The sequence below is a fragment of the Cololabis saira genome, chromosome 12 (assembly GCF_033807715.1).
Source record: "Cololabis saira isolate AMF1-May2022 chromosome 12, fColSai1.1, whole genome shotgun sequence".
In the NCBI taxonomy this organism is placed as follows: Eukaryota; Metazoa; Chordata; class Actinopteri; order Beloniformes; family Belonidae; genus Cololabis; species Cololabis saira.
In genome coordinates, this window is record NC_084598.1 from 18436305 (window position 1) to 18461572 (window position 25268).

At 40.0% G+C, this 25268-nt stretch overlaps 1 protein-coding gene across 7 annotated transcripts in view; it reads right to left on the bottom strand.

Moving 5' to 3' along the window:
- The window catches only part of LOC133457016 (IQ motif and SEC7 domain-containing protein 1-like), a 107047-nt gene that overhangs the window by 21194 nt on the left and 60585 nt on the right, over positions 1–25268 (bottom strand). The window contains exon 1 of one of the 7 annotated variants that reach the window (XM_061735825.1): positions 24719–25039. The exons of 5 other annotated variants lie outside the window; for them this stretch is intronic. In XM_061735825.1, coding sequence (XP_061591809.1) covers positions 24719–24795 — 77 coding nt within the window. In that variant the 5' untranslated portion in view covers positions 24796–25039. Of the gene's footprint in view, positions 1–19; positions 375–24718; positions 25040–25268 lie in introns of those variants that run through there. One more of the 7 variants, XM_061735828.1, reaches the window with a different exon arrangement.

Genomic DNA, 25268 nt, shown 5'->3' on the forward strand with positions numbered 1-25268 from the left:
ACTCTTCCATTACGCTTACCAGCCGTTCAGCTCCAACTCCAGCAGCGACTGGGTCTTCTCTGAATTACACTGCAAACACCACATGCTGGCCAGCGCTCACAAGACGACGTATCCGAAACATCAGTGGATCCCCTCACCAGTCCCCGTAAGTGCCTAAAAGGTTTCTCAAGCAGACTCTCGCATCTTAAAACTGCCATCTGCTTTAGCTTATGGCTCTCTGCTTCTTTGAGACGTTCCCATTTCTTTTCCCTCTGAAAAGCAGCTTCCTATGGATGGTAGGCGTATATGGTCAATGCTAAGTGGCAGTCTCTAATCTCTGACAGAAAAACTGAGCTCTTTCTTTTTTGTCTTTCCTCCTCTCTGTCCTCGACATGCCGGGCTGGTAGGAGGTTCGGGGGGGTGGAGGCTGGAACACACAGGAGGGTTCAGTTTTTTTTTTTGCCAGGCCCTGAACGGTATGGAAGGGGGCGGGGTGCAGGGAAAGGGGTGTGAAAGTGTGATGGCCCAGAGCTGGGCAGGAGGAAAGAAGGATTTGGAAGAAATATCTCAAATATTGACGGTGACCATGCACTGAGGTGGCAGGTGACCAAGTAAATGTTTTCCAGACATGATATCATGAAAACATGATGGTGAGAGCTGAGAGCACTAGATGAAACACTAGATGAAACACTAGATGAAACAAGGCAATAAAAACAGAGAGAAGAGAGGGGTGGAGATGCATGTTCTGAGTAAAAAGGAGGATAAATAGGAATGGGATGGAATGAAAAAATAATAAAAAGGTAAAGTACGGGGACACCGGCATTAGAAGCATTCATAATGTCTGAAAGTGTTGTCAGGAAAATGGTGTTGAAACTTTTTTTTGTCTGCTTCTACACTGAAGAAAACTGACTTACTGGGTTGAGATGGTAAAAATAAGAGCAGCTCTATTAATGGAGCCTTTCAGGGCTAAGAGGTGACCGTTAAAATATGCACTAAGAACCGAGCCAGAGGGGACCGTGTCTCTTTCTGTGGCGGAGTAGAAGTTGCCCACTTTTAGCTCTACCAAGTCCTCCTTCAAATCTGCATTGTTTAAGATCGACGGCTTTCATATGGCGCCATCCCTGCAAAACTCTGGAGGACCTTCACCCAGCTGCAAACATGCAGCAGACCCTAAACTGACAGCGCCTTGTCTCTCGACTTCACAAGCTTAAGACTAATCACCCCTCTGAGAAAAGGGGGTTGGGGTAGACTGCCCCCAAGTCAAAACGGTTTTCTATCTAATGACAACCGTCACAGGAAACAGAGGGGAATGGCTCCCACATGGAGCCGGTTAACAGAGACAGCAATCATCCAAACACAAACACAAACACTCGGATGCACGCACGCACACAGACGCACACACCCACAAACAAGTCTCCAGAGGAAGATGCTTCTAATTACAGCCTGAACCCCTGAAATAATCGGCTTCTCTCGCCTGTTTTCATCTGAGGTTTCAAATGAAAGATGCAGATTGAGAGACAAAGCAAAAAGAAAAAAAAAAAAAAAAAAACACACAAGGAAAAAAAGTATCTGAACAAGTGACCAGCAACGTGTGACTCAGGCGGTGTGATGGTATGCAGACGTGCACACAGACAGTAACTGGCCTACAGATCTATTTCAGTTTGAGACCTTGGCTCTGTACTCCGGTGGCTACAGCTGCTAGCGCCTTGTGAAGCGACTCAACTTACACACTTCACCTATCACGCAACCTCTCCTCTCTTAGTGAAATTTAAACACAATAAAAGGCAATGAAGGTAATTTAAGATCTTCCTTTAACAAAACTGAGATCCTTCTTATTTGATCATTTTGTTCATCAAACAGGCGGGCAGGCATTAACTCTGGAAACGAGTGCGTGATAATCAAGGTTCGTCTCAGCGAGGGCTTTGTTTCGCCCGAGGACCACAGGGAGAGGCTAACTGGAGTTTATTTGTTTGAGAAAGAGATATGAAGTAATAATATCGTGTTTTCATTTTCAATGTAAGCATGTGATGTTTGTAAGCCTCATGATTGTTTCAACATGAGGCTCAGGGGCAGCATCAGATTAAGCATCAAGGAGAATTCTCCTGAAGTGATGCAATTAGATGAATACCTTGTAAAGCTGTGCAGTAAATGTTTTCACAAACTCAGTAAGCCTGACTCTATGTCTCTTGTTTCCTTTTTTGTTTTTTCTTTTGGTGTTATGACCCAGTCTAGTCGGCCCACTCCATCTAAGTTCTGGCTGCACAGCTTTCTGCTCCGGCATGATGTCATCGAGAATTCCAAGCAGAGGCCCACTCTCCGCTCATAAACCGGCATTTATTCAACTCAATACATATGGTCTCTGCATTTCAGCTCCTTCTCCATCACAATTCCTTTCAGTCCACATGTACTCCCCCTTTCTTTTTCTACTTAATTCTTGTTTTAGAGAAAACAATGTTAGAAACATTAGTGGTGGCAACGCTGCAGAAGCACCCCCATGTCAGCGCAACACAAATGCCGTTATCAGGTATATTCCCACAGATGTGCTACCTGAATACTATCAGGATAAGGAAAAAGAAAATACAAAAAAGGACTTTCCTGTTGCAAGGAGAATGAAGAAAGGCAGAGCTGGGCGAAAGATAGCAAAAGGGAAAGTGACAGCGTCCTGGAAAGTTGGTCCCACGTTTTTTGGATCAGTGTGTTCCGTCTATATGACATCATGTGTCCCTTTTCACTATCTGCTTTTTGCAGGATGCTGTGCAACTGAGGCCTGTGTAGAGAAATGGAAAATAAAACGAAGACTTGGCCCGCCTGGTCTGGAAACAATTAGAAAAGGCTGATGTCATAGTTTGATACAACAGCATACTAAATGAGTGGTAGTGGCCCAGGAGAGCTTTTGGAACACAGAGGACTTTATATAGAAGTGTTGTTTTCTTTCTTTTTTTTGGGGGGGGGGGGCATTTAGGGAAGAATTTGTGAGCATGAGAAAGATGTTGCGGCAGATGCATAAATAGAGCTAAAATAGAAGTAATTAAAGTACATGTTTCCTCTGCTCATCAAGTCCTGGAAACAAAGCTGGAACAGATGTGTTGACTGTGGAATCTTTTGGGAATGATCAAAGATCATCAGTGGCAGACGACGTCAGAGAGGCTTTTCTCTCTTGCTGTTGATACATCACTGCAGTAACTAGAACTAAGTAATCCCAGTCTGGATGGAAACAATCTGTTTGCCCAGATGCATCGAAAATGAAGGCTGAACTGAAGGAGATGAAGTCTGAGCTCCTCTGATCTTTCGAAACATCATTTGAAAGCAAGGAATTACTTCTCTACAGCTAGCTAAAATATATACCCTTCCCTATGAAAATGGAATACTTTTCCGTGAAAAGTGTCTCCCAAAAATATAAACTCAAGCGCAAACAGTTGTTAAATATTGTGGAAATTAAATTATGCTTGATCACTTTATTATATTTTGTTGGGAAGAATTACGGGTTCACATTGAGGCAGAAGTTAAAAAACAAACTGTAATCTGACTGCTTAAGCACGGATTCAGAAATCATCTCAGTTACAAGAAGAGCTTACATATCACATACCTACTCAAGGACACTGGACATGGAGGTTCAAGTTTAAACAAAAAACAACGAGTTTCTTGATGAGGTGGCAGTATTACTGAGTATAAGGCAGTTGTTTTCCTGGCAATGAGTCCTTTTGCATTTGACAAAGATAAACATCCAGGTGAAATACATAACTCACATTTTTTCTTGGTTTGGAAAAACAAAAAACACATAATTTGTGTCTATCTGCTGAAATACTTTTTGCATTTAACCTGTTTCATTTATTCTGGGTCAATGCACACACACATGAAGGATGCATTCACATACTGTTTGTAGGTGTGATGCTATTTAATTCTTATCAAAGAATTGTGGAAATCTTTACCATCATGTCCATAAGTCACTTTCTGCTGCTTTAATGGCTCAATCAGAAACGGTAGCTTCACACCACAGTATTAATTTATAGAACAAATTAGTGCTCATTGGTATGTTTTTTATATTTGATACTAATCTGTTCTAATTGCAGTAGTGTGGCATTTGGGCAGATGTGATGCGGATTTGAGACAAACAATAGTTTATCAGAGCGGCTTTGCCAAAAGATGAATAAAAAAAAATACTAATTTGAATCTTTCTGGTATTTGTGATAAATAAGTTCATGTTTTCCGTATGAGCTCTCTTGCAAACACAACAAAATACTGACTCACTGGGTGGAGACCATCCTCCACCCAGGGCGATGCTGTATTCTGTAGTTTTAACAGAAGTTGACCTGTTCTCCATCGTGATTTAATGGGTACCCGGTTTCCCCCTGCCTCAGCTCTCCTCTTGGTTTATGATGTTCACGTCAAACAGCAAAAAAAGAAGACAAAAAAACCCCACATACGCCCACCTCAACACTAGAGGGAAAAATATAAAGGCTTTCAGTTTACCTGTGTAGCTCACATGAGAAAGAGGGACTGTTTTAGTCTGAAGTCTTAGTGAAGTCTTTGTGTGGGTGTCCTGTGGTTTCCTCACACATTCATCTACAAGTTAGGTAGAGACTAAAAGTTGAATGTGGGGAACGAATAACCAGTTCCTGGACATTTTTGTGCAATTCTTAAAACGACTGAGTGGGCAGAGAAATTGCTAGAATTAGATGCCAGCCTGTACAAACCTGTACTTTACAACTCAACCACATGTTTGTGTACTTCTTTCTGTGATTAAAACAATAAAATAAAAAAAAAATACATTTTAGAAATAAACTGAACGTTAAAACTGTGCTACTCCCAACTGTGGACATTTCCTGTATTTATGTAGAGGTTGTGTACTGTTTACTGCTACCATTACTAAATATGGGCCTTTTTTTGCACAGTTATAGGAGAATCTTTTCAGTGGAGTTCATTAAGCGTTATTTCTCTTTGAAGCTCTTCACAGCAGCCCCACCCCAACACAGTAACATACTACCCACACAGTCCTCCTGCTAAAAATAGAACCATGTGAGGTGACATGCTCTGGTAAACACTGCAAAAGCGACAAAGCTGTGAAAAAAGAGACAAAGGATTCCCGTTTACGCAATTGATTAGCCCCTGAACGCCCTGCTGATTTCATCTCTTTATCTGCTCCTTTGTAGCACATCTATGTGAGGCATTTCTGAATGTCACCGTACAAATTTAAGGTCAGATGGAAATCAGAGCAGGACTCAGAATGTTTCTGCAGCTGTAAAAATCGCTCAAAGCAGCCATGACTGTAAATGTGACAAAGGCCACAGTGGGTATAAATACTTCTGGTGGTCATGATGACCGCAGCAGGCTGTCACCAGGCAGCAAGTACGACAGACCAGAGCCCTTGTCCTGTCCACAGAGGTTTCTCAACATGACATCGCCACCCACTGGTTAGAAGAAAGACTACGTGTTTCTTTGAGGACGGACATTAGAAGTTGCCACATGTACAGCCCTGATGTCATTCATAACGACTGAGGTCAGACATTTTCTGTCAAGTGTAGCAGTCAGGGAAAGATAGCCGGGTTATTCAAAGGCACTGGGATGTAACTGACCAGACTCCTCTGGTTGAGAAATGTGTGGATGAGGAAGTGGGGGGTGCAGAGATCTATTTGTGGCTGCAGCACACTCGCACCTGTTTAAGTGAAGCAGAAAAAGCACTCTAGGTCAGTAAAAGAAGGCACACAAGATGAGTGTTTTTGCACTCAAATTCCTAAGGATACTTTATAATTATAGTTATGTGCCAGCGGGCGGCATTCTGAGAGCCATCCATTCATGCTTTTCCACATAAAACTAATTTATTCTTCTTTGGAAATAACCCAGAAACATTCCTAAAATAATTTACATCTGTGTTTGGTGGCCTGTCTATGCAGTCACTTTGGAGCTATGAGCTAGATCGTGATATTGAAGTGGGAAAATTGAGTGGAAGGCTTCCAGTACTAATAGCTGCTGTTTCAATCAAATTTCATTCATTACCGTGACTTAGCTGATAATCTCCAGCATGGGGTGATGCTTGATTGCCCAAGTCACTTACAAGGTTCCAGCAGCAGTTTAGCGCAAATGGTGCTGGTTGCAGCAAGTTGTAATTATGCTTCCGCTAGACAAACGGGCTAATTCTAATTAAAGGGAACACTATGAATGGATACTTGAATGTATGAACCAGCTTTGAATATGGATGCATACTTTTCTGACAGATCAAACAATCTTTGACATATTTTGCTTAAAAGCAAGGATCAATGGTATAAAGATGAGGAAAAACAGATAAGAACCTAAATTCTTTTATACTCGTTCTGCTTGCAACATTACTCATCTTTGAAACACACAGCTGTCCGATTGCATGATTTCAATTCAATTAAATGTTATTTATATAGCCTCTATTACAACAGAAGTTGTCTCTAGGCGCTTTCCAGAGACCCAGAACATGACCCCGGAGCAATTATTACATAAAAATAACAAACACTGGCTGGAAAAAAAACTTTAAGCCAAACAGTGGCAAGGAACAACCCCCTTTAGCAGGGAAGAAACCTGGACCAGGACCTGGATCATAAGGGGGGGACCCTGCTGCCGGAGCCCTGCTGGACAGAGCAGGAAAAGAGAGAAAAGACAGAGAGAATGAAGAACAGAGAGAGGAGAGACACTGACTACGTTTACATGCAGTCAAAATTCGGGTTATTGCTAATATTCCGGTTACTGAAACATTCGGAATATTACATTTACATGCGTGAGCAAACAAGGTTATCCCTGTATACATGGTGATTAATCATTTGGGATATCTCGATCAAAACAGCGACGCGTGGAGAACATCATGACGCAATTACCGTCATTTCCGCTTCTTCTTCCTGTATCCAAATTCAAAACAAATCCTGCTTTGCACAACTTTTTGCTCACCTTCTTGTAAAACTCGCTATCCCCGTACTTTCTACCGTCTACAAATGCCAAAATGTTCATATCCTTCATTACATTTATGAAGTGATTAGTCTCCTCCTCACTCCAAAAGTGTGGCGTGGTCTTGCGTTTTTCCATGTTTAGAAGTACGTCCTGGACTCAAAAGACCAAGATTCCTTGCGAAAAGAGCATGCGCAGAAAACAAATTCATGTTCCGTTTGATCGGGATATTCCGTTTGGCGTTTACATGACCAAATATTCGGGTTTTAAAAGGAGTAACCCAGGGGTCATATTCGGGTTTTTAAAAACCCGAATATGAGCAAATTCGGGTTATTCAAAGGGGTTATTGGTGTTTACATGGCCGTACAAAACCGGGGCATTGCTAATATTCGGGTTTTAAAAGGGTTATTGACTCCATGTAAACGCAGTTACTCACTTTACTTCCCTCCAGCCTTGAACTCCACCCTGGTATCTTGCCTTCATAGCATTAAGAGTCCACAGCATAAACAAAGCGCAAATTCAGCCCCAGGGAGCCCTGAGTGCCGCCCCATGCATTTGTTTACATTGGCACTACATATAAAAGCCGCCTTTCTGATACCTGCTCCATCATCTGTTCCAGTTTTTGATTCAGGGGAAACTGATGACCATGACGTATAGAAACATGTCAGACTGAGAAATAATAGTTAGTCTCCTGTTAGGACATGCAAACCAATCATTATTGAGGGCATCACAATTTGCTCCGGCTGGACGTAAAAGAGCAAAACAAGAACATATTTAATTTTCATGCCCCTCCTTAGGCGGATAGGAAACTGCTTTTTCAGAAAAGGTGCCAAAACAGTCATGACTTGCTGTGGTATTAACATAATGGATTTCAACAAGGGAATTCAAGTCAAGTCAGAGAGGAAAACAAATATGCCAGTATAGCCTCTACTCTGTTGTGATTTAAACTGTCTGAGCAACCTACTGTAGCAACACAGTGTTGATGAGAGAAACTCCCACGACACAAGTTAACTCATTATGACTTGTAATGTATATCCCCAAATAATTATGGAACATTTTTCCAAAATAGTGACCAATGATTCCATTATTCATAAAACTGAATTCATACAGTAAAACATTAATTAAGGCCCTTATTTGATTAAACTTTGAATGTAATATACATAGTTATGTTTTATTTGTACAGAATGCACTGAAAACTAGCCTTCAAACCACACCTGTACTTAAAGATCTCTATGAGCAGGGCTGCACATAAGTGGGCCGCCAGAGCGCATGCGCCGTCAAAATCCACAGTGCGCTGTCAATCTTGTGCTGCGAAGCGCTTTTGCGTACCAACAGCTGGGGCTCATATTATTGGTTGTGGCCAGACCAGAATACTAATATTAAAAAATCTATTGGGAGAGCTTTTCCCCAGAACCGCCACTTAAAGTTGGTACTGGCCAATCACAGCGCGTCCTTACTCCCCCTCCATGATCGTTGCAGGAAGAGAGGTAAGGATCAGCTTTACTGAACAAACCCCGACACGTCTTGTCAAAATGTCCAAGAAGCAAGCGCCATTAAGTAATTATTTTGGCGTTCCACCGCCACCAACTACAAAGAGACGCCAAACTGAACCACTACCCGAATCGAACAGAAAACGTGTGTTCGCCGAGAAGTGGCTGCAAGATGTTACGCGGCGACGCGCACCGTGCGTTCGCACTCCCGCGTATCCTACCCCGTAAGCTCTGCGTTGGTGCAACGCGGAACCATAAATCAGCCAGTGTCCGTCACTGCGTGCAGCAGTTACCTGCGCCAGCAAGACGCTGCTCTCTAATGGCTCAAAGTTTATGAAAACCCCAAATAAAAAATAAATTTGAGAATATTTTATGAAATCAATAAACAATTCCATCATCCAAATTATAACAAATAAAGGTTCAACATATCTATTGAAATAGATTAACTTTTACACCATATTCTAGTTGAATTATTGAAATAGATTAACTTTTACACCATATTCTAGTTGAATTATTGAAATAAATTAACTTTTACACCATATTCTAGTTGAATTATTGAAATAAATTAACTTTTACACCATATTCTAGTTGAATTATTGAAATAAATTAACTTTTACACCATATTCTAGTTGAATTATTGAAATAAGTTAACTTTTACACCAAATTCTAGTTGAATTATTGAAATAATTTAACTTTTACACCATATTCTAGTTGAATTATTGAAATAAATTAACTTTGTAAAGGACCATATTGAGCCATTCATCTTTATAAGTGAATAAATATCGTTTTCCTGCATCCCTCTTTTATCGGTCCGGCGAGACGGGTCACCGTGTTTTTGGAGGCCCAAGTCACATATCCAGGGGCTCCTCTGAGCACCAGACCAAAATAATTATGTGCAGCCCTGTCTATGAGCACATGTCACTTCAACATTTGATTGAGAGAGGCGCTTTTACCTGCTTGTTAAGAAGTGATATCATTATGCCAGGAAGTAAAGAAATCAGCCCGGCAATCATAAAGAAGAAGATGTTCATCTGAAGCGGGAAGGCTGCTGAGATTTCCAAGCTTTTCACAACTCTGGAGGAGCTGAATGTTGCATCATTGCAAAGAATGAGGAGACAAACTCTATTAAAAACAAACCTGAACATGGTTGACAGTGCAAGATTTTCAAAAGTTTGAAGATGAGGTTAGTGAAAGACAACAAGAAGATCCCCCAGATAGCTGCAAAGATTAGTGTCAGTGGAATGGCTTCTTCTGGACTTTTGCACTCGATGTTTGATGTTGATGTTGCAGTCCCTGGCCTTCCAGGTCATCGCCCAACAACAACTCATTTGTTCATATAGCAGCAGACCAAAGCCAGCATGAAGATGGCCTATGGGGATATCTGAGACATGGGGATGAGTTTTGGAAGTTTGTCCTTTGATCTGATGACACCCAACTTGAGCTGTTTGGGCACTGGGGTTGCTGCTTTTGTTTGATGGAGGACGGTGAGGCCTTCAACTCAGAAAACACAGCTCATGTTGTGGGTGTGTCTGGCTGCTGCAGGCACAGGGAACCTTGATTTGATGAATGGGATCATGAAGAAACAACGTGGAAAGTAAAGAAAATACAATTGTGTCCAATTTTAAGTTGCCACTGCCACAGGACGATGACTTTTGAAGTTTGCCAAAAACAAGATCCTGATGTGCGCCAGCTTGGGAACTAAAGTCACAAAACGAAGACTAGTGATTACTAATTATTTAAAGAGATAATAATTTTGGCCTTGTTGTATTTATTTTCTGTTGTTTTAATAGAACAGCAACATCTGCAAATATCTTAATTCAGCTTAATGTAGATTTGTTTTGGTTTTTATAGTATTTTCAAAGAAAACTGATGTTTTGTTTGATTGCAAAAAGAGGGATAACAACTTTGACCCTCAACTGAACGCACAATAACCTTGCAGTTTTATTTCGTATCTTTAGTTTATTCAGAAGCTAATAAATGAAAGATTTGAGTAGACAACTTTGAGGATTCAATACAACCGCAGAAGTTGTTTTAAATTAAGATTTGAATGTATTCAACAAGAAGAAAAGTTTTGATTATCCCGAAGAGCAAATCTAAATAGATTTGTAGCTATGTTCATAAAGAAATAGCTTTCTGTAGTCATTTCTTTTCCTTCCGCAGTCAGGATTTCTGACCTGTAATGAAAGTCAGCAATTGAACCAAACTGCTGTGTCAGGATCTCCTTTTGTCAACGGAAATCCTGGCCGTTAGGTGTTCTTTTCCCCTTTTTCCAACACTGCTGCACATCCAAGAAGAAAACAAGCTTCCTTCTAGACACAGCCATCTAATGAACATAAAACAACTCAAGATAAGTTAGCATGCAATGAGAGCTGTGCCCAGCTGTGTTTGAATATTCAAATTGAAAGGCATGGTTATAAGCTCTTCAGAAGTTTAAAAAGAAAAGAAATGATCAACGATTATCATCTCCCTCGAAAGTAGAGGTTCATGGAAAATTGTCCAGATTTCCACCAGGCACAAAATGTTCAAAAATGATGTAAAACGAAAAGAAAGAAAGGGAAAGAAAACATTAACTGCTCGTGCTTTTGTTTTCTTTTTCCAAAGCCATATAGACTGCAGGGAAGCAATCAATCACAGACAAAAGCACAGAGATATAGCAATCATCCCTGATTGGCTTCCTGTAAAAAGTACATCTTTTGTGCAGGTCAAGCGAGTGCTGAGAAAAGCATTCATGTTGACATATTCCAGTGGAACAAGATATCCTGAGTGTGCAAGTTCCATTCATACCACGTCTCCACAAGACCTAGTGGATGCAAGTCAGCAGATCTGATATTTCAGCATGAACTCCATGCGGGCAGGCTGAAACTGGTCCAGGACGCCTGGCTTCGCAGCAAATAATAAGCGGACATGGATTCATTATGACAATCGCTTGAGGAGTGGTTGATCAGCACCATGTCAATGGCTTCATTACTCCGTTTACCTTTTACAGCCTTCTCTTGAGACCGAGCCATTTTACTGACTGACAGTGGATAATGATGTTTGGCTTTCGCTGAATTCTATTTAGTAAAAGGTTGTTTGAGCTTTAGTAAGCACACTAAAACAAGAAATTCCTGTTATTTCATTGGAAAAGATTTCAAATTTGTCCGCCACCTTGGTCGTGTCCTAGGAGGTTTGATGCACGCATCATGAAGCTTACCGTTTTATTGACTTTAAGTAGAGCTCATGCTGCAGGCCTATTGATCTGTAGCCCTTCAATTACTTATTAGAAGCCCTCTGTCTTGGTTCTGAGAGCCTGCAGGATAATAAACTAGCCCTCTGAGAAGCCTTTTCCTCATGCAAACATCAGTCATGTTAAGTCTCAACATTAGTGATGATGATTGCATTTGTTTGAGAATTATAAATCCTGTGTATACTGATTACACTCTACTCTTGTTTATCTGCCACATACTCTACAAAAATAAATGGGCTTGATAACTACTGGAAATAAAAGAGGGCAGGCAGGATGTTTTCCCACCTTCCATTTTCTGGAATCCTAAAGCTTTTCCTAAGAAATCGTGGGTGTAACAAAGAGAGCTTTTGGATTCTTTTCACTGACCACAATCATTTTGTCAATTGAAATCAAGTGAACTTCCTAATGCCCTCAGGGGCAATAAAAAAGCAGGAGGAAGTATCGGTAGAGAATAATTCTCACACCCACATGTTAATCTATGACTGACATGAAAGGGTCAGATGAGAATGTTATCTTTTTTGGTGGAGTCTATTTTCTTTAGTGGCTTTTACAGTAAAGTAACGGCTTGGAATCCAAGGGAACTCTTCTCTTTTGGCCAGCAAAAACTTGGCAAAGTAAATATTTAATCTATGGGAAAAAGAGTGGCAGATGTATGTGTGTGAAATTTTAAACCTCATTATCTGGTCTGGAGTTCTGACTATGCAGGACATTCAGGTATGAACAAAGGGCAGGTAACACACAGGAAGTAAAAGAAAACATTATGAGAAGCAACTGGAGCCACATTTTACATTCACTTTGGCCCAGTGAGCGCCTCGTTATGTGTGAATGTGTGTGAAAGTTACAGTTGTTGTTGGAGAGGCCGTTGGCCACGTTTCCGTCAGTCTGGCCCGGGGCAGCTGTGGCTACACATTAGGGGTGGGCCATATGACCCTATTAGATCGTGAAGGATTACAACATGAAGACAATCTTTCAAACTGCAGAGATCATGGGATTGTCTAGGGCACATTTTATAAATTGCAGTTCTATGCTGATTAGGGCTGGGCGATATATCGAGATTTTAATATATATCGATATATTTTCAAACGCGATATGGTACGAGACAATATCGTTTATATCGATTTCTAAAAAAAAAAAAAAAAAAAAAAAAAAAATTATGATTTTGATATCGCTTATTTTGTGACATTTTGTTATTTGCACAACTGTCAACCTCAGTGGAAAAGTCTGCCCGTTACTGTCTACATTGTATTAATTGCACAGTGTATTTTAATTTAATTGTTATGCAGGAAAGGGATATTTGTTTTATTTTATTCAAGAAGCATTTTTATTCTATATATGCAGGCAGTTTATTTTTATTTCATTTGTTTTATACATTTTGATATTGTGCAGACCTCTGTTAATAAAGGAACCTGTGTGACATTTGGCACGAGGCTTTGTATTAAAACTGAAGGTTTTTTTAAGGGTTTGCCTCAGAAAAAAATGAAGCTAACAGAGATGCTATGCTATAATGCTTTGGGGGAAACCCCAATTAAGGCACAGAAAAAATATCGAGATATATATCGAGTATTGCCATTCAGCTAGAAAATATCGAGATATGACTTTTTGTCCATATCGCCCAGCCCTAATGCTGATGCACAGACTCACCAGACATATGGACGTCGTCAACCTGACCGACCAATCATAGCGAATTACAGGCAGTGATGCGCTTTCCTACCTGGCCCCTTGTTTGTGTGTGTAGCAGTAGCACATGGAGAGCCCGTTTGTCTCGGCTGAAAGCCAAACGGAGTTGGTCGCAAAAAATATTCCACATCAATTATATGGAATTGGTTTGGATTTTTTGCAAGTGGTTGAGCTCAGTATTGCATTTTTGGGCATTTCCTGTGTTCCCCATATTCATAACCGGTCTAAAGGTAGCAGAATGTAATTCCTAAAGCTGGTTCCACTGCTCATCTTATTCCAATTAGCAAACTACAAGGTGATCAATAAAAATATTACCTAGTTTCCATACGACAATGAAAACTACCGGTACATTTTCAATATAGTGTTACATTCAGGAAGGTGTGAATATGGGTTCCCTTAACAGCTAGAAGGGACAGGAAACTTTGAGGCTCTGTACTGAGCTTAACATACTCACCAGACTCTAAAGAAGACCAGTTAGTCTGTTTTTTATTAGTTTTATTTAATCACCCTAAGCATGCTGGTTGTACATTTTCATTTTTTGTTGGTTTTATTTAATCACCCTAAGCATCCTGGTTGTACATTTTAATTTAGTATGCAGGTATGAGGGTGTTATCAAACTTCTGATATCCTTAAAAAAATCCCCTTTTCCTGACATAAGTGAAGCCTTGATAAATGTAATCTTGTACTTCTTTTTCTTCAATAGCAAGAGGGATTCTTTAGTAAATACATGAAATGTAGTTGGATTTGTTACGCACAAGTGATACTTGTAGCCCAGTTATGAAATGCTACTAACTACCTAACTACTGAGCAATGCAGACACTGTGAGGGCTTGTGATCATTGAAAGGAGCATATTCCATCCACGAGCCATCAGGCTTCCAGGCTTCATCATCCAGGCTGTCCAATAAATCCATTGTATAAATAAGGTAATCTGGCTCACTTTAAGTTTGTGTAAACTAAAGCATACCACATCAAGTTTGCAATGACATCTGAGAGGAGTAATCTCTGAGAGAGGGAGGGGTTTACATGCTCAAACCAGCACTCATAACAGGAAAATATATATATTTTTTTTTACCTGCCTCTGTTCATAAGTTTAACATTAAGGATTTACAGTTCTGTATGTAATGCTTGAAAGTCCACAGGATTGGCTTGGCCAGTGTGACGGGTCATCTTAAGGCCCGCTGGACTTCGTCTTACATCTAATAAGCAGATGCTCTTAGGAAAAGCTTCTCTTTTCTGAAACGTGTCCAAGCGGCTTTTAGACGTTATTGTAACTTTTTCCAGTGTTGACACATTGCAGTATAATGAGCAGCTCATCCAAGAAAGCTAGCTCACCGTTTTTGCCATTACTGTGCATTTACTGATGAAACACCACGGAAGCAGGTGTAATAAAATACCCTTGAGATTCATGGCTGCTGCACTGTGCCTAATTGTCACAGTAGGGAATTCTGCCTTTTATTTGCTGTACTGTGAAACGAAGCTCAGCAATAATACATGGGACTTGATGGAGATGGGTGTGCTGGAAATGGACTAGGAGAAAAACGGAGAGAACGGGACGACTTACATGAGATGTAAAGACAGTGGGAAGTGCCCATGCATTCAGCACAGTGCAGCTCTTATTCTCCAGCCATTGTTCTCACGATCAGCAAGACCAACGAGGGAGAAGCAGTCTCACGCTCTGTGCATCTAATAAGGTCTAATGATGTTCTCACTAAGTTATCCATTCTGCTCAATGAGAGGGGGTCTGGGTGGACTAAATCTGCAGTAATTAGAGGTCCTGCTGTAGGTTGGACTGAAAAACATCAACAAGGTGCATCTTAGACGCTAACAATGAAAAAAAATCTACCGTTAGTAGGCCTGTCAAGATTGACCCGTGTAATTGCAATTATGTAAACATAATCATATTTTCACATCATATTCATATTTGGATGGGGGATCAAAAAAAAAAAAAAAAAAAAATCAGAAAAAAGCTCCATAAAAAGGCAAAAATATCATATTTACATATTGATTTCCACAATTTAATAGTTTGCTTACTGACAGAGATGTTGCCTTTTTAATGAGATCATCTCATTGCATGCTTGTCCTTTGCTGTGGATGTGAAATTATGCACAATTTTAATTTTGAAAGCCTAACAGGCAAGAATAGGTGCCTTCTGAAAGTCATAAGTGTGACAGCCCAATTTGTCGGTCGGAGCAATGTTGTGTCTAGTCACGGGTGTAAATATAACCTGATAGAGTCCAGTAATGGCGGATAACTTTGACAACCATACAGCATAACTTTGAGACGGATGTAATTTGACCCTGACCAAGATAAATAAATAAACTGTTCCCCTGGGCTCATTCAGCATTGGTACAAGTGTAATACCAGCCTATACAATACTAGAATACCTTGCATGTTACAAACTTTCTCCACAAAACACTCACTTATTCCTTTTGATGTTTTTAAAATTAGCTGGAAAACCTACTACTAAATCTACTTAAAAAAAAACAACAACGATAGAAACCAATTGAAACTCCCTATGAGTTGGTGTCTGCACGTCTAGAAAAACAAAAGTATTCAACTAATCATAATAGAGAAAATGCTTTCCAGTGGTTGGTACTTTCAATCAGGCGACATACCAGCGTCCAACACACCTGCAGTGCTGAACAATGCAAACAGCTGCTGTCTCTGCTGCAGAACCTTTAAGGACTTAGAGAGATCACACACATTGCATAGAGCCCACCTACCTCCAAACATCTGTCTCTGGGTTGGTCCGTACAGAGCGAAACAAGATCCCAACTCAGATGACAAGTTGCAGAAGGGTAAACTGACCGTGGGCACTGGAGACCTACTGTTTCCCTGTCAGGCATAGCAGAGTAGGGACTTCCATCTGACTGGTTTACTTTCCACTAATCAGCACATTCCCCAAAACGTCAATGAAAGAGGAGGCTCTCCGTATGCTCGGCACCCTCCCCCCTCCTCACTCAGCTGTGCCCTTCCCAGCCTCACTCCTTGAATGTGTATCCATTTCTCTAATTAGTCAATCTATCCATTTCCACCACCAGCTTTCAACCTGCCCTCACCACCAAACACGCCTCCGCCCGAGTCGGTGGTCATTTACTCAGCTGTTGTGTGGACGTCTGTGGTTCAGAGGGGACATGTTTGGAGCCTGCATGTTGCAGCTCTGCAAGGTCACTGGTTGTTTCTTTCCCTTTTCCTCCCTCTTTAGGACACATGGTGTTGCCTAAGGGGAAATCTGAGCTCTCAACCGGAGCACATCCTCGGACAGCCAGAGCACAAACTGAAAAGTACGTAGTTAGATAACAGGTCATCTAACCATTGTGTACATCTAAGAGAAGTAAGAACTCCAGTCACATGAAGTCACTTGAAAATCTTAACTTTTTTTGTGCTGTAAATGACTTTATAAAAAGAACTGTAGCCTTCTCCAACAGTCCACCAGCCCTGTGTACTTGTGTAGAGCTAAAAAAAAAAAAAAAAAAAAAAGCAATGACAAAATATATCCCATTAAAATCCTTTATACAAGGAATTCTTTTTTATTTTTTTAAGGAAACCGAGTAAAGTTTTGTGTTGTTGGGTTACTCACATTGCAGGAATAATTCAGATTGTACATTACTAAAAAAAACAAAAAACAACTTCCAAGTGAAATCATTAAAACACAAACATTTATGTAAACTCTGGCAGTAAAGCGGAAGCTATCTGGGACAAAAGCCAGCGAAACTATCTACAAGGCTGCAGCAGCCTCTGTGGGACTCCTGACAAAGCACGAGCCCCCATCTGCCTTAATTTATCATCTCTCTCCTCTCTGATGACTCACAGTGGAATTCAGGCCCGCTCGTGTATTTGACTTAAAAATATCCCCCATTGTTTAATTTCCCTGCTCTCTGCCCTTGACTTGCTCACAGCAGAAGGCACATATCAATTGTCTGTCTGGCCATTAACACCAGATTACTTTGATGGTTTCTTAAGGTTAACTCAAGTTTTTAGTTTTTTCTTAAACAAATAAAACATTGATTCATGCAGCAGGAGAGATTTCCACATGAGACCTCAATGAGAAGTCACAGGAGCTTTTCTTAGTCCTTGGGGCTGTGCCCTGTCCTGAAGTCTCCCTGCCAACAGATGGTGCTGGTGCACAACGCACTGCACTAAAACTGATCGAGGATTTGGGGATATATTACTTACTGAAAAAAATTCAATGTATCTTTATTCAAAGAGGGTGGAGAAACACATTGATGTAAAGCAGAACAGGAATGGAAAGATTTATCCTGCGAAAAGGAGAAGGGAAGGAGAGACTGAAAGTTTATTTAAGTTACACGTGGACATGTTCATAAGGAGAATAATTTGGTATTGGTTTCATTGGACAGAAATTACTGTTTGATTTGCATCATTTGATGCACCTTTACTGAAAGGTTAAGGATGGTTATGAGTTTGAGTAATAAGTTAAAAATATCTCTTTACTTACTACTACTAGAAGAAGTAACAACCATAATAAAGATAATTATGCATCACTTTCTAAACTTGTAAACACCTGTGTGGAACAAATGAACTGGAGGATGTTACAGAGAAGAAACTTGGAGATGGCAGGAGTCTGAATTATGCAGGCATTTATTTGTGGAGGGCTCCTCATTGAGTGAAAATGTATCACAACTACAAGCATGTGCTCAGATCTTTGACTAGTTGTCAAGGCAACAACTAAGGCAGACAGATGAAAAGAAAAAAAAAGGCTCTATATCCCCTTAACAGATCAAAATGTTTGTATACAAGAGAAAAATATAGGATAGAGTTTAGCTACAATTTAGACACACCACAAAAGCAATGAATCCAATAAAAATAGGCATTACACTTTAATGACTGTTTACCAGTCACAGCCCCGGCCGTCCTGACAGAGCAGTTATTACACCATCCAAAAGGGACATGTGCTAATTGCAATGCACACAAGAAAAACGGACCTCACAATCAAATATTAAGTATCTAAAAAGTAAAATTCTGCTTTTCTTCTTTAATCAGTCTTGATCAATCCGACTTTATTATGAATAGCGTATAGTGATGCAGCTGTTCTTCTTCCGAGTGGTCCCAGAAATGATTCATGTATCTACGATATGAGCATTTAGATTCTTAGACAACGGCATTCCCACTGTTTAGGTGTCTACTAAGAGCAGTATTTTATCCATCTATTATGCGCTTCAGGCTGAGACAGAGCTAAAAGATCCCACAGGGACCAATCTGTGTGGAGGCATAAATATGCTGCTGCATTATCAACTCCCCCAATCCCTTGTCCGTACTCCACCTTGCTCATTTCTCATATAAATCAAAACACACTGGATAATGAGGTACTGCCTCGTCACTGAGAAGAGTTGGTGGACTAAAAGCAATTACCAAACTGAGCTCTGACAGCTCTGCTTGATCACAGCTGAGCGTCAACTGTTTGTACCATCAACTTGGCAGGGAACGGACAATGTTCACATAATAATTCACAGATTGGTGAGCAGGGAAGTAAAATCAGATGCATCTAAATTCTGCAGCAGAGCTAAATAGGTTCTGCACATGCATACACATTTTCATATGAATAAATCAATTGACTGATTATTGCACACAAACTGGCATGCAAGAAGACCAAAAGGTGGAGAGTGTCTATAAAAGCTGCAGTGCAGCAGCATGAGCTCATCACTCTTCTCTTCTTCCCCCTCCTCTTTCACTGCAACCCCTCCTCTTCGAGAGCACCCCCCCCATTTCAGCCCTCCTCTTGCACACCATTACATAAGTTAATGCTGCACGCATCCTCATTATTCTCCAGGCAGGCGCTCTGAAGAGATGCAAAAAAAAATGTCATCAAAGGTGGAGAAAAAAAAACCCACCAAAAAATCCCTTAGAAACAGACGGTGCTGGTGTTTCTTTCTGAGCTGTCATAGTGCACGGATCACAACCAGCAGAGTATAGGCAAAACATATTAAGGCTCTGCTTTAATCACAGACACGACATGTACAACAGAAGCATATTGGGTGACATAATAGAAACATGCCAATTTCCCCCCCCCTTAATATATGACTTCTGTTAGTATTATGTGATTTCTACTCATCAGGAACCTTGATAAACACCCTGAGCATGAAATGTGCTCTCTGGAGAGGGTGGCATTCTTGAGCATTAGAGTAAACAAGCAAGCCTTCTCAGATGATTAGCATTTCAAAAGCTGCACAGCTTAGCATGAGCTGTGTAAATACTGCTGCAGAGGCAGTGTTCCCAGATACACTCCACCATAATGTTTCAACCGTACAGCAATATGAGGTGAGAAGAGAGCAAAGAATATAGTTTATTCTTTCACTTACAGCCACACCACATAGGTCCCTGAATAACGGCTGCCAAACAAAGCAAATAAACCATTAGGGAAAATAACAACTCTTAAAATTAAAACGACAAAATAAGAAAAACCATCTTCTGGCACAACGCTGATGTCCCTCTGGGAGGGACATGCTTGTAAATTATTCAGTGGTATGTAGAGACCAACTGCAACTTAAGCACGGATGAAAAAAAAACTTGCACATACAAAGTGCTTTAGATATCAGACTCACCTAAAAAAAAACTTTAAGTTGCTAGTGCTGACTTAAATAATTAAAAAAATAACATAACGATGCATCTCATGATGAAAGCCAGTCCACTGAAACAGCCTATAGTTAAAAGGCTGTGGCAGTGCAAACTCATCGCTCACTGAATGAGCAAGTTGGTAGAGCATGAGGGCAAAAAATGAAAAACAAGTGAGAGGAATAATGCTGAATCAACCCTAGGATTATAGTTGCATGCAGTTGCATTTGTAGTTCTCATTTCAAAAAGAACCATGCTATAAGCAGCAATACTGTACATTCAAGAGCAACGGTGGAAGTCACAAGAACCAGCTAACTTTACATCTAACTGCAACTGGAGAACCATAAAAACAGCCTGACATTTCTGACCAGAACACAGCTTCCATCCCAGACACGTCTCAGCTTTTCCACATTTTTTTCCCCCCATGTACTTACCACACTCAAACTGCAAGCTAGCGTTGGCGGCTGACTGCTTTTCCATTACAAGCAGTCCCTCTTGACCCATCCAAAAATGACTTGTCCATACAGCCAAATCTGAGGACATACAGAGGGGCAGCATCTGCTCCCACTTTATTCACAATGTTGTATCTGGTCAAACTAAAACAAAGTGATGCCAGCACAACTTAATGTTCCACAAAGAGTTATTTTACCTGTCATGAAGTAGTGCAATTCTGTCAGGAGGTGTTCAACATCCCAGTTTTGTCAGAGCTTCTCATTACTACTCAGCTCCATGGATACAAACAACGGGACAAGGAGGCAGTATTGAATAAATAATACCCTTATCGTCACACTGTTTGAGTGAGACTGAACCGGTTGGATCAAATGTACCCTGGTGTCTACGGTGTCACCGAGACGGTATTCATCATGTGCTCAGGCATACTTGTGCGTTGCCTGTTTACTTTAATTTCTCAGACATTTGGCAAGTGGAGAGTTATGACAAAATTCATTGGCTTTCTAGTTCTTCCTTCTTTGTTTTCCCCAACCAACGTTCAAGCAGGAAAGGACAAGAAAGGGTGATGTACAATGTTCAACAGCAGAGAAATGGGGATTTAGTTGTGCATTGCATTAATGTGATGCTACATTTTCAAATGTATTTAACATAGTCACAGCTCAGTACAGGGATCCTGATGCTGGAGCTGGAGCTGCATCACAGACCAACACTTCCTTCATCAAATACCATACAAATACCAAAATACCAAAGGCAGAAACCCAAGTCATGCGTTTGTATTATTATGAAACACTGGCCGAACATAATACCCATGCTTCCTTGGGAAGAGTCTAAGCAGCCGGGGGGAGAGTTGGAAGAAAACATGGCACACGCCATGTTCCCCACGGGCAACAAGTTTATGTCTTTACAACCAAATGCCTCTATAAAATTAATGAATAACAATTACAGCCCAATACTGTCCAGTCTTGCAGATAAATTATAAATGTCCTAAATCATATTTGAAATAAAATATTATGCAATCAAACTTTTTATACAACAGGCATGACTTTCATAAAGTGCACAAGAAGCTGAATTCTTATTTTCAATAATTCATTTTCTAATATTTGGGAGGGCACAGAGTAGGAAATTATCAAGACTTATGTTATAGAATATTAGCTTCAAGTGGTGCTAGAGGCCTTCCAATTAAGATTTTAATAGAGGAAACATTGCAGACACAGTACAATACTTTTTTAAGTAATCCCTCTATTTATCTTTACATCACTTTGAAAATACAACCAAAATCTGAAGCATTGCTTGATTTATTTTAGTTAAGTTAAGTTGAGTTTAATATAAGGTTTAATACGAGGTTTGTCAGTTTGACTGGATATGGCATGTTGTTGGTGGTGGCAAATGATCAAAATAAGATTCAATATTTATAGTGATCTCTTTGGCAGATGGGCTGTAATACAGAAATTCAAATGGACTCTCATACAGTTACTTTCTGCACCTTGAAGGTTATTACCCTAATCTGCTTTACACTGAGTGCATTTTTGTGGTTACATTTATTTAGGAACCTCTTTCAGCATACCAAATAAGGTTTTATTTTTAGCTGTGTGTCATGTGAACAACCTCCTTCCGTTTTCAGGTTTTATGTAACATTATGTTAATATTAATAAAATAAAGAAAAAATCCTCTGGTCCTTACTAGATCAAAAACAACAGGTCATATACCAAGACAGACTGTGTTATAACCAAATCCCACTCTTACAGCTTTTACTGTATAGGAAATATAGTTAAGTAGCATCCAGGAGCTGCTAATCAAATATGTTTTAATATTATGTAATAGCAACACAATAAATGCTGTTCTTAGCAATTTGCCTGTCTGCAGTAATCACACATTATCATTGAGGTAAAAGAACAAAGAATTGTCTTAGGCAGCATTACCCAGTCTTCTTGGCCTGGACAACCACTGCCCTGCATGTTTTAGATGTTTCCATGTTCAAACACACCTGGCTTAGATGAAGAGGCCATGAACAGATGTGTGAAGATCTTCTTAAGCTGTTGCTGCCTATCAGTCTGGGAATGGTTATAAGGCCTTTTTCCCGAATAACTCGTAAACCATCATTTTACAGTGAGAAAGGCTCTTCACGTGTAGAAAACATTCACGAATGCTGCCAATCATCAGGAGTGGATTTCCCAATAAGTTCACCACAGGGTCAGACTGTGCTCAGAGCTACCAGAGAGTGCTGAACCTGAGAGCTACTTCTCTGACTAAGATTGTACATGCAGGTTGAAGCCTGTAAATTTAATGACAGAAGTTATACAAAAACGAAACAAAAAAAGATGGCAACATTAGGTTTGTTAATTTTGAACAAACCACAAGACCTTCCTGACAATGTTGTCAGACAGAAGAAAAGAACAGATGTTTGACCATAATAGTCAATTTGGTAAAAACTACAATGCATACCAACACAAACACCAATCGTCAGGCACAGTGGCACAACTGTAATGATTTGAATTTGTTTTGCAGCCACACAAGCTGTGAACATTGCAGTCATTGAGCTGATCATGAACTCTCCTGTAATCCAAAATACTCCTGAGTCAAATATGAGGCCATCAACTCAACGACTAAAGCTTTACCCGATTTGGTTCATTACATGTAGCAATGGTTTTTTACGCAGGACAACCATCCCAATCCCACCTAAATCTACAAAAGAATGTCTGCAAAAGACAAGAATCAAGATTTTTCCATCCGTCCAATCACAGTCCTTTACAGGATTCCTGATTAAAATGCTATTAAAAGGGACATTAACGGAGCTGTGCATACATGAATGCCACAGTATACATAAACATCCTCCACAACGATACAAATGATTGATAACATGAAAACATCATTATTTGAAATGATCGTAGGTGCTGGAATCATTGAGTTTACTGAGCTTTCCAACCCACAGTTTCTGTATTTTGGCTTAGTTCTTGTCAAATAAATAATGGCAGTGTCATTTGTCATATATGCTATTGATTATCCAAATATTTATCTAATTATAAGAATTGATAAGGACCACGCGATTCCTTTTTATCATGTTCTGATGCAAGAAACCTTACAAAAATACAAGGTGACTTTCTTTTTCTTACATGACTAAATCCATGTTTTTGGATCCTTTTGATAATCAGTAAACAGGTTCTAGTTTGTAAGTCATTAGATATGATCAAATAAAGAAAATAATCTCAAACCTGCTTTCATCAAAGTGAACAGAGATGATTACGACGATTACAAAAGGTATATTCACTCTTATACCTTCAAATATATATCGGAATGGATGCTGAACTAGTCTGAGTGATGTTTGTCTTTCCCCTGTCTTTTAATGTTTTGTAACAAGCAATGACTCGATGATTTCAGATTCGGGATCTGTGGAGGCCACATTAGTTCTAGTCAATGAAGTCTTAATCAGACTTAAGTCAAAAATCATATTTATCCTGTGAACTATACTTCATATTTCTTTTGTATTCCTAGTGCAGGCTTTTGATGATAGAGTGACCTCATATTGTGATTAGTAATCTGGCAGTGACATGGGAGGGATTAGTTTGGTCTGTAGTTTGTTTTTGTTACTATTTTATATTTTTTCATACTGTTTAACTGTTTTTTATATTTTGTACACTGGTGTATGCTATGATTAACATGCCCATGCCTACTCAAAATATTTGTAATCGACATGCAGCATTTCACCTTTTTTACTTTGTGAAAATTCCAATAAAAAGATCTTGAATTAAAAAAAAAAATCATATTTATGATCCTCACTGCATGTTTAGTTGAGCTATTTTCAGCCCAGTATAATGATTATGAACCTCCCTGTACCTTTCCATTACGCATCAGCATGCTTGTTTAACAAATATATCCATCCGACAGAAACAACCCTGTGTGTGAATTACAGAAACACTAAAACAGATTTACACATGAAAATCCTTTCAGGCACCACTTTTGCAGTCAGATCACAGGTCGAACGTCCATGTAACAGAAAGGCACAATGGAAGAGACTAAATGAAAAGGTTCATTGATCTCATTATACGATTGCTGTCGACTCATGTCTTTATTAAAAATATTTCTAACACAATGGTTAAATACAGGTCATACATCATACAGGTTTCTTTCTTAATTCCAAAAGAGTGAGAGGACATAGTCCTCTTTGGTAAAACTGAGATAAAATGATAATGAGGCTTAAGCAGACTAAATGTCTTAACTGTTTCCTCCCTCTCTTTTTCACTTGTGTGAAAATATATTTCCATGGTTTTCAAAAGGAAACCACTATGCTCGAGCGTATAGGCAGGAAAGTTATTTGATCACATCAGAAATATCTGCACCAACTGCTGCGGTCAGTCCGATAGACAACCAGCACTTTTACCGCAGGCCACTGCCATCCACACTCGTCTACACCAGATGTTCTCCTACCTTATAGTTCGGCTGGAAATGCAGTACTTCCACATCGCATTCCATACAGCAGTGACATCACCGGAGGCATCAGACATGCCCGAAAAAAACAAGCATGGCACTGCATGCAATTCTTAAAAACCCCAAACTGTAGCAACTCCCTCTAAAAAGCAGCAGAAGAAGGACAGCCTGTGCTCACTCCCTCCTCAACCACAAATTACACCCCACATCCTTCACTTTCCATGGCCAAACCCACATAGACTCATTCTTTTACTGCTAAAGTTACTCCGTCTGTCTTTTCTAAGTTCTCCCTTCCCCAGTTTGTGTTGGGCTTGGAGTTGCTGCTCTTGCAAGCTGCCGAATGTCCAAGTAAGGTAAAGGCCCAGTATGTAAAGCAGAATAAAAAAAAAAAAATCGTTCCTCTTCTGAGCAAGACTTCTCCACCCCCAACTTACCACGGACCAGTCGTCTCTCTCCCCTCTGCAGACACTCCTTTTGCATTGTGTTTGTTCTGTCCAATGCAATCTTGCACTCATCTGGAGCCCCCTGATGCTGGCTCACCGGTGGGGTT